General features: G+C 42.2%; 1 protein-coding gene across 1 annotated transcript; it reads left to right on the plus strand.

Moving 5' to 3' along the window:
• The first annotated feature begins 2,965 nt into the window (after positions 1–2,965).
• On the plus strand, positions 2,966–4,013 carry LOC100601888 (olfactory receptor 52K2). Its single transcript, XM_003254803.2, has one exon. The coding sequence runs from the start codon at positions 3,005–3,007 to the stop codon at positions 3,947–3,949; it is 945 nt and encodes a 314-aa protein (XP_003254851.1). The 5' UTR covers positions 2,966–3,004; the 3' UTR covers positions 3,950–4,013.
• The last annotated feature ends 6,255 nt before the right edge of the window (positions 4,014–10,268 follow it).

The raw sequence follows: 10,268 nt of genomic DNA on the forward strand, positions 1-10,268 counted from the left end.
TCAATGCGTTAGTGAATCTTCATTGAAATGACTGAGAACATCTTCCTGGAAGAGTCTGAAAAGACTTCACCAAGAAGGTGGCAGGATCTTGATTAGGTATGAAAGGGGACAGAGGAAAGAATTCCAGATAAACAGTATAAGCTACAAACATTACCCTTTCAGGAAATGGCAAATAACCCAGTGTGGCTGAACCTAGGATGAATATTTAGGGGGCTAAAAGGAGTAAGGCCAACAATTTAGGCAGGAATAGGTTTTCACAAGTGTTTAGTGATTTTTATTTTTCTTGTAGCAATGAGATCCTATAAGTGGTTTTCAGCACAGAAGTGTTGGGTTGGCTCAAAAGCAATTGCGGTTTTTGCATAAAAAGTAATGGCAAAAACCACAATTACTTTTGCACTAAACTAATAAAATATGTGGTCTGTCACCCTGTAGTGGATGAGGTGAGCAGGGGTAGAAAACTAAGGAGGTTTTTATACTGACACAGGAAAGAGATGATGATATGTCAATTATGGAAGGCACAGGGCATGGAGAGAAGAACAGTATGAGACAATTCAGGGGCAGGATCAAGGGCCACCATCACTGACTGAGAACTCTGTGAGCTCCAGTATCTGTGGAAGGCCATATGCCTGGAGAATAATGAAAGGAGAAGGGGAAGAGATGAGGCTGAAAAGTGAGTAGTGACCAGACCAAGCAGGATCTTGTAAGCCAGAAGTAAGTACAATGGTAGCCCATGAAGGCTTTAGTGAAGGCCTTGCCTGATAGAACTTGCTTTCTTAAATGGCCTTTTTGGCTGCAGTACAGAGAATGAGTTATTATAGAGGGTACAAGATTCCATACCACTGAGAAGAGTTAAGAGACTTTTGTAGTCCAGATGAAAGAGGATGGTGACTTAAGTAAGAGTGCTTGGCAAGGCACACACAAAAGAGTGGGGACTGGAACATATAGGTTGATCACACTTGCCTTTTGAAATTGGATATAAAGGATGAGGAAGCAGACTGACTCAAGGATTACCCCCTGGGTTTCTGACCTAGCTTTGGGATGGATGGTAATAATACATACTGAGATGGGCAAGTCATGGAGAGGAAAGAGTTTGTGGAGAGAGATTTCTGTTTTGGCCCTATTTTGTTTGAGATGCCTATGAGACTTTGAAGTGGAGCTATCCAGTGGGGAGTAGTATGTGCTAGTTGGGAACTCAGAGTAGAAGCTAGACATTTGAGCATTCCCTGAATATTGATTTCTCTTGGCATTTTTACCACCTAAGAGAGTACCTAGAGAAGTATGAGAATAAAAGGGAAACAAAAAGAGGAGAGAAAAGGAGAGAGTGAGGGGAATAAATAAGCAATGATAAGATCATATAAGGGGAGTAGAGGAAATGGGAGCTAGATTGGAAGGAATTTAAAATTAAGAGATGAGGAAGTAGAGAATGAATTACTCAACTTTTTCAACAAATGTTGTTGTGAAGGAAAACAGTTGCGGGTGTTAGATGGAGGGAGATATAAGGCCAAGGAATGCAGGATTGTGCTGATGTCAAGAAAAACATTTTAAAAAAGGGGGCAGATTTGTGTGGGAGGGGGAATATTGTAATGACAAATAACAGTTTTACAATGCTTTACAGTTTACAGGGACTCTTCTCATTATTTTATCTTTCCTCACGATGAAACTGTAAAATTGTCATGGAAGATATGGTTATGCCTTCATCTATAGGTGAGGAACCTAAATCTTTAAAAATTTCAGTGATTAATACTAGTTTCTGTTGGTAGGCTGATGGCTCAATCATTTCTTAAACCCAAGTGTTTAGATTCTAATTTTTTTTCCTATATCATGATAATGAGTTTGAGTTATATTTCTGTTAACTTGAATATGCTGCTGGATTTATACTTCTTAGGAAGCAATGAGGTAGAAGCAGAAGAGTGTAGTGATTTAAGACATTGGATTGGGAGGCAGCAAACCAGAGTTCTCAAAGCTGAAGTTTCATCTTTGATGTTTTCCAACTGTTCTGATTGTTAGTGACTTAATCTTTTGTTTTCTCAATTCATAAGTGTCCACATTTACTGAGCACTGTTTCAGATTTGTGCTAAGTGTTTTAAAAGATCTCAAAATCCTCAAAAGAAAGTTTTTAGGCAGGAACTGAAAAAAAAGGTGGCACAGGTCAAAAATATTGGAAGGAAATATTTAAACGTTTTCAAGGGAAATGACAACAGAAGGTGGAAAAAGAATGATAAGGATCCCAGATGGAAAAATAGTGTGAAGGGAATAGGTCAGTCTTGCAAAAGGGTAAGTGTGGGGCATCTCTTCTTCTGAATGTCGTGAAGGCCAGGAAGGAAGAAGTATGTAGAGATGAAGGTTAAACTGCAGTTAGGTGAAAGAGAACAAAAGGGCTTCTCATGTTCTCAAGTTACCTGGAGGTAGGGCTTTAGTTGGAGGGATTTCTGAGTGTCAAATAAGGACCTACGAAACCCCTGCTAGAAAAAAAATCTAAAGAACTTGTAGGAAAGCGAATTATTAGAAAGTGCTAACTACATTTATTTTTCATATGACCAAGATTGACATTTCAGGGCAGAAACTCTTTGATAATTGGGAGTATAGTTTGAGCTGGAAGGCAATAGGAAGACAGTGACGGTAAATGTTTATGGGTATGATTTGAATTAAGCAGCAATCTATATTCTTTACAAAGTTGCTTTTGGCCACATGCAGGCCACAAAAGGCTCTTCCTCCACTTGATTTCTCAATAAGGCTGCTTTGTAATACTAGCTTTATTGGAATTAAATGTCCTGAGCACCCAGTGTTTTTATAAGCACCTTAAGGGCAAGGATCATGCATAATATTTCATGATACATATGATTATTTTCTAATTTCTTTTAATGTCTAAAAATGGGGATAAGAACTAATCTTCTCACAAGAATGATCAGAGTTTGAATGTGAGCATTGTAATTCTGCTGATATTGAATATTCTTTGGAAGGGCCCTGTGGAAGCAGATAAGGAGGAAGAGAATTCCCAGGAGCCATGTCAGCCTCCAATATCACCTCAACACATCCAATTGCCTTCTTGTTGATGGGGATTCCAGGCCTGGAACACCTGCACATCTGGATCTCCATCCCCTTCTGCTCAGCATATACACTGGCCCTGCTTGGAAACTGCACCCTCCTTCTCATCATTCAGGCTGATGCAGCCCTCCATGAGCCCATGTACCTCTTTCTGGCCATGTTGGCAGCCATCGACCTGGTCCTTTCCTCCTCAGCACTGCCCAAAATGCTTGCCATATTCTGGTTCAGGGATCGGGAGATCAGCTTCTTTGCCTGTCTGGCCCAGATGTTCTTCCTTCACTCCTTCTCCATCATGGAGTCAGCAGTGCTGCTGGCCATGACCTTTGACCGCTATGTGGCCATCTGCAAGCCACTGCACTACACCAAGGTCCTGACTGGGTCCCTCATCACCAAGATTGGCATGGCTGCTGTGGCCCGGGCTGTGACACTAATGACTCCACTTCCCTTCCTGCTGAGACACTTCCACTACTGCCGAGGCCCAGTGATTGCCCACTGCTACTGTGAACATATGGCTGTGGTGAGGCTGGCGTGTGGGGACACTAGCTTCAACAACATCTATGGCATTGCTGTGGCCATGTTTATTGTGGTGTTGGATCTGCTCTTTGTTATCCTGTCTTATATCTTTATTCTTCAGGCAGTTCTACTGCTTGCCTCTCAGGAGGCCCGCTACAAGGCATTTGGGACATGTGTCTCTCATATAGGTGCCATCTTAGCCTTCTACACACCTGTGGTCATCTCTTCAGTCATGCATCGTGTAGCCCGCCATGCTGCCCCTCATGTCCACATCCTCCTCGCCAATTTCTATCTGCTCTTCCCACCCATGGTCAATCCCATAATCTATGGTGTCAAGACCAAGCAAATCCGTGAGAGCATCTTGGGAGTATTCCTAAGGAAGGATACGTAGAGAGTGAGGTGGAGAAAGAATGAGTTGGCTTGTCTGCTGGGACAGGCTATGGTAGGATGTGCATGGCTGCCAGGATCTTCATGTTTAGTTTTTTCTTGGAAAAAAAAAAATGATGTCCTGAAACTCAGAGCCACCAGTCTGTTCAGGATTCATGGGTCTGTGTCCTCTGGTAGCCTGTGGATTGAACATGCTGATTGTGCTGTCTCCTCACAGTGCCCTCACCCCTATCAGTAACTTGACAGAGTCTTGACCCATGGGTCTCCAGGTGACTTCACCGAAAGACACAAAGATGCTTTCAACTTCATTTACTGAAGAGAAGACTTTGAAAATCCGAGTTTCTTTTCTTAGTCATTGGGAATTTGGTGAACTATCCACTCAGGACCTGGGTGAAGGCCAACAGTATCCCTGACATAGGAATCCTTCATTCATTCTGACTGATGGTGTCCAGCTTCTGATGAAACACTCAGTATTAGGAAGTTTGCAAAATTCCAGGGCTGCAGGTTCTGAGTAAGACACCTATGCTTGCCAGAAAATCATTTTTTCACCTAAGCCAGTATGTGTATTCTTTAACTTATATTTACCAATCCATCCTTATGTCCAATTCCTTTTATTAAGTACTTTGAATAAGACATGTCCTCTGGCTTTATGTATCATGCAACTCTTTCTTTGCACATAGATGTATCTTATGTTTTCAAGAATGAGAATCGCTCATTTATTTACTAATTCCACCAAATCTGATAGGGGATGGGGACACATATACTAAATTAGGGGTGTCAGGCTTGTGTATTTGTCCTAAGACAGAGAAGGAAATGATAATTATGATAGATTCTGTTCTGAAATTTCCATCCCAAGGCCCAGCATAATAAAAGAAGAGCAAGACCAAGCAGATAGGAGGCAAGAATATTGATTTATGTTTCTCTTTTCCTGTCTCATGTGAACTTACCTACTATATAATTCTCTATTAATCCTGACAACACAGCTAAGCTTTTCACACAAGCCCTGTATAAATACATTGTTCTGCTGTTATCTTCTGACCCACTTGTTTCCTCAGATATTATTGTTTAGAAATTATATATCTCTTTTGCTATCACTATATCTTTCTCTATTTATCTATCTATATTATTTAGCCTTGAAAGATAATTTCCAAGCCTATGTCAGGTGGGGTGTAGAAGGCTGGAACCTGTCCAGGAGGGAAGGGTATAGCAAGAACCTAGAGTTTTACTTCCCCTTACATTCCACCTCTGATCTTATAATTCCCTTTGACACACACAAAAAATACCCCAGAGAAATAATGTATTACATAAAAAATTGCTACATGCTACATGTGTATATTTTTGGAGTATATGTGATATTCTGATATATTCATATAATATATAATGATCAAATCAGGATAATTGGAATATCCATGACCTTAGATGTTTCATTTCTTTATGCTAGGAACATTAAAATTATTCTCTTCTAGCTATTTTGAAATATACGGTAGACTGTTTTCTATAGTCCCTACTGATTTCTTGAACACTACGTCTTGTTATTTTTTATATCTAGCTGTATTTTTATACTCAATCAATCTCTTATCCTCCCTGCCTCCCTTCCCAGCCCCCAATAACCACCAATCTGCTCTCTATTTTCATGAGCTATACTTTCTTAGCATCCATATGAGTGAGAAATACAATAATTGTTTTTCTGTACCTGGCTTGTTTCACTTAACTTAATGACCTACAGTTTCATCCATGTTGCTGCAAGTGACAGGATTTCATTCTTATGACTGAATAATATTCCATGTGTATCATATTTTCTTTATCCATTCCTATATTAATAGCACTTACATTGATTCCATAGTTTGGCTATTGTGTCTAGTACTAAATATAGGAATACAGATATCTCTTTGACATATTGATTTCTTTCTTTTGAATAAACACCTAGTAGCGGGATTACGCAATCTAATGGTAGTTATATTTTTAGTATTTTGAGGAACTTCCATACTGTTTTTCAGGGTGGCTGTATTAATTTGCATTCCCTCCAGAATTGTTGAGGACTAGATACACTAATGGCAGCACAAGGAGGACTTTGTTTATCCTTAGATGAAAAATATTGCTTTTGGGTAAACCAACGGTGAAAAGTACAGGACAACATCACACGACTTCCAAATCAAGCCTCCATTTATGGGAACTTGCCTCTCAGGGTTGGTTAGATTGGGAAGGAGCCTGGAAATGGTTCTCCTGGGTTCTTTCCTTTTTAGGACCGCTTGTTATTCTCCTAGTTTTGCACCTTTTTGGTTCAGGCCTTCTAAATTCTAAACCCAATTTGTCTCCTCTCACCCCCAGGCTATCAAGCTCCAGATGGTCCTCAGTGAAGGATACTGTCCTCTCAATATTCAAGAGGTACCCTTCTACAGGGGACCGCTAGACTGCTCATCATGGACAGAAAGTAGGCAAAATTCTGCCCCTGTCTCCCTTGGACCTGGCTGGATACCACTTTTGCCAACCCACTGAGTCACCCTCCTGCCCTGACAGCAAGGGGCCAAGACCCACAGAACCACCCCCACCCCTTTGTCAGCAGAAAGCAGTTAAAAAAGACTGACCTTCATCCATTTTCCTCCAAAGATTTGGGGTCTTGGGCTCTTGAGTGGGGGGAAACATTACAGGTAGTTAGGCATGAGTGGGGCAGGAGAGGGCCCTACCACCTACCCACCAGGAATGTCTGACTATAGTCAAGTGATGGTTGGGCCGTTACCACACTGCCCCTCTAAAAATGATAACTTGGCCATCAGTGCCAGGGAGAGACAATCTCCTGATGGTCCAAGCTGCCACACTAAAGTGTTAATTGAATTCAGGTACCTAAGACAGGCAACTTCCCAAATAGATGAAAATACTTGAGATTAGTAATCAGCTTCCAGTAAAATCACAGGAAATGAGCAAGTGAGCCTGGGCATGTTCATTAAAAAACAAAGTGGTGGAGTATGACCCTCCAGAGGCATTCTGCCAGAAAACTGAAGAAAGCCTCAGATGGGCATGTGTACAACTTCTTAAACACACTGCACATGCTCACTTCCTAAGGGTAAGGAGGGCACTGTGCATTCAGGCAGCCCACCCTAAGGGAAGAATCATGGGAAAGGGGTGCAAGACCCTTGAAGTGGGCCATCTTATAAAGTCCCAGGATCAAGATTAAGTGGGGCACTTGTCCTTCAAGTAGCCTGCTTGGGTCTCTTCCAAGTGTACTTTCCTTTCTTTCCTGCTCTAAGGCTTTTTTTTTTTTTTTTTTTTTTTTTTTTGAGATAGAGTCTCTCTCTGTAACCCAGGCTGGAATGCAATGGCATGATCTCAGCTCACTGTAACCACCGCTTCCTGGGTTCAAGCAATTCTTCTGTTGCAGCCTCCTGATTAGCTGGGACTACAGGTGCCTACCACCATGCCTGGCTAATTTTTCTATTTTTAGTAGAGACGGGGTTTCACTTTGTTGGTCAGGCTGGTCTCGAACTTCTGACGTCAGCTGATCCACCCACCTCAGCCTCCCAAAATGCTGGGATTACAGGTGTGAGCCACTGTACCTGGTGCCCACTCTAAAGCTTTTTAATAAACTTCCACTCCTGTTCCGAGACTTGCCTTGGTCTCTTTTTCTGCCTTATGCCCCTCAAATTATTTTTTCTGAGGAGGCAAGAATTGAGGTTGCTGCAAACCTATACAGATTCACTGCTGATAACCTGGATACCTTATATACCCATAACAGAAGCAGATATGGGACTAGATATTGGTGAGAGCAACTAAGTTCCTCTTCAAAACTTAACTCTTTTGTTGTAAGTTGTAAGATTGTAAATTAGCCCTTTTCCCTGCTTTGGCCTTCAAAGTCCTCATTCTCACTACCTTATATTTGGAAAAAGTTTCAAACTTCCTTTTTCTCTCTGTTCTGTGACCAGCCCGTCCCACCTTGCTGCATTCAGACATACCTAGACATGCCTTCCCTTCTGCCTAGTTAATAACAGTCTCTCCCTCCCCTCCTCCCTTTGCAAATTGTGCATTTACTCCATTTGGAAAAGTTTAAGTCTTTTACCCTATTTGGAGAAGTTTAATTCTTAGCCAATCTGGATAGCTTAGATTGTGAGGTCCAACTGCAGCCAATGGGGAAAGGACACAGAAACAGGAATTAGGTATAAAGACCCCTTTTCTTCTTTGTTTGGTGTGCTCTTGCAATCGTGGCTGATACAGGTAGCACCGTTCTGCAGAAGTAAATTGCCATTCTGAGACAACTTTTTGCCTGAGTGCTGGTTCTTCTTTGTGGCATCGAGCATTTGTTTCTAACAATTTGGGGGCTCATCAGGGATCCCATTCTCCTCCGGGGAAGGGTCTGCAATCCCCTGTCATGAGGAGACACATCCCACTGCCTCACTGCAGTGGCCTCAGGAATAAGGAATTGAGCCCCACCCGGTGTGATGAATAAACCAGGACTCTCAGCAACGTGGGAGGAAAAGGCCTACAAATACTGCAGCAACTAGGTAACTGTGCAGAGACTACGGTAAGAAAAACCACAGGGGCAGTAAAGTGTTTCTTGGTGGTCAGGGCATCCCGGAGGTTGAAAAGGTGTGAGTGAGCTGCACAATTGAGTGCAAAGCAAGTGTGGTCCTGATCTGCAGTTCCATGGTCACCTCATATGGCTTATGGTGGATTCCTGTTGTGGGGTTTATACCAAGACGCCAATGCTAAGAGGGACCTAAATTCGCTCTGGGGAAGCAGCCAGAGGTGGAAAAAGCAAAAGCAAAGGAGTGCAAGAAACTTCTAGTAAGGGGGTTGAGCCTCTAGAGTAGAGTGTACAAGAAATCTCTAGTAAGAGATGTTGACCCCCTACCTAGGGGTCACAGTCAGGAAACACCTAAAACTTCTAGGATGGGAACTAGCCCAAGCAAGACAGGATGAAAAGGAAAAGATGGACAATAAAATACACTCAGATAGCCCTCTAGGTCTTATGTTAAAATATTGGAAGGATAATGAAAGAACTAAACATAAGAAAAAGCAACAAATGATAAAATATTGATTTTTTATTTGGAAAAAAGAACCTATCCTCAAACCTTCAGTCTTCTAGCCAAAGTTTGGGTCTAGTGAGGATTGGATTTGTCAACTTTTAATAGAGTATGTCAATAACAAAAGTCCTATCTCCCAGGAGGAAATAGACTATGCCCTGTGTTGGTGGCAGGGGCCTGTCCTCCTCTAGTCCATAAAACTACAGGACACAAGCCAGAAACTACTTCCTCTCAAGAAATTAATATCCCTCACCCCAAAAGTCCACGAACACGTGGGCCGCTTTAGACCACCTTCTCCCACCAAACTTCCCTCCCTCTCCTATAGACCAACTTCCTCCTCCAAACACTACTAACTTCCCTCCCCCTCCAGCAGTTCCAACTGCCTCAAACTCTTCCCCAACTCACATTGTTATTTCCCTCCCTTATAACCCTGACTCTTGGGGCTGTCCCCAGCCCTCCCTTAGGAAGGCTTCAACATGAGATAGAACAATGTAAGAAGGATATCCAAAACTTCCCTTTCCCCACTACCTCTAGAGAATTGGCTGCAAACTTTTTTCCCTTAAGGGAAGTTCCTCTGGGATGAGGGGGCATTGGCTTTGTGAATGTCCCCTTAACCAGTTCCGAAGTCTGAAGCCTAAAAAGGGAACTAAAACCACTCTTAGACGATCCCTATGGAGTAGCAAATCAAATTGATCAATTCTTAGGACCCCACTTTTATACTTGGGCCGAGTTAATGTACATCCTAGGCATCCTCTTTTCGGAAGAGGAAAGAAGCATGATCTGTAGGGCTGCTATGATCTTTTGGGAGCATGAGGACCCCCCCCAGTCAAAACGTCCCTGCAGCTGAACAGAAATTCCCTCCTCGAGATCCCCAATGGGATAACAATATAGCCTACTGAAGAAATATGAGACCTAAGGGAAATAATTAAAGGAATTAGAGAATTGGTGCCCTGCACCCAGAATATTACCAAAGCCTTTAATATACAACAGGGAAAAGATGAAGGGCCCATGGAATTCCTTAACAGACTTAAGGAACAGATGAAGAAATATGCAGGTTTAGATGTGGAGGACCCACTTGGACAAGGGATGTTAAAGCTCCACTTTGTCACCAATAGCTGGCCAGGCATCACAAAGGAATTACAAAAGATAGAAAATTGGAAAGACCATTCCATAGAGGAACTTTTAAGAGAGGCCCAAAAAGTATGTGTACAGAGGGATGAAGAAAAGCAAAAGCAAAAGGCAAAAATTATGTTGTCCACCTTACAACAGGGAACTCCCCAAAAGACAGCTCAGGGAAATAGAACTTAC

This window comes from Nomascus leucogenys, chromosome 15 (genome assembly GCF_006542625.1).
Source record: "Nomascus leucogenys isolate Asia chromosome 15, Asia_NLE_v1, whole genome shotgun sequence".
In the NCBI taxonomy this organism is placed as follows: Eukaryota; Metazoa; Chordata; class Mammalia; order Primates; family Hylobatidae; genus Nomascus; species Nomascus leucogenys.

Bases quoted from the DNA above. Each gene is read 5' to 3' on its own strand.
- LOC100601888 (XM_003254803.2), top strand. From the start codon at position 3,005: ATGTCAGCCTCCAATATCACCTCAACACATCCAATTGCCTTCTTGTTG.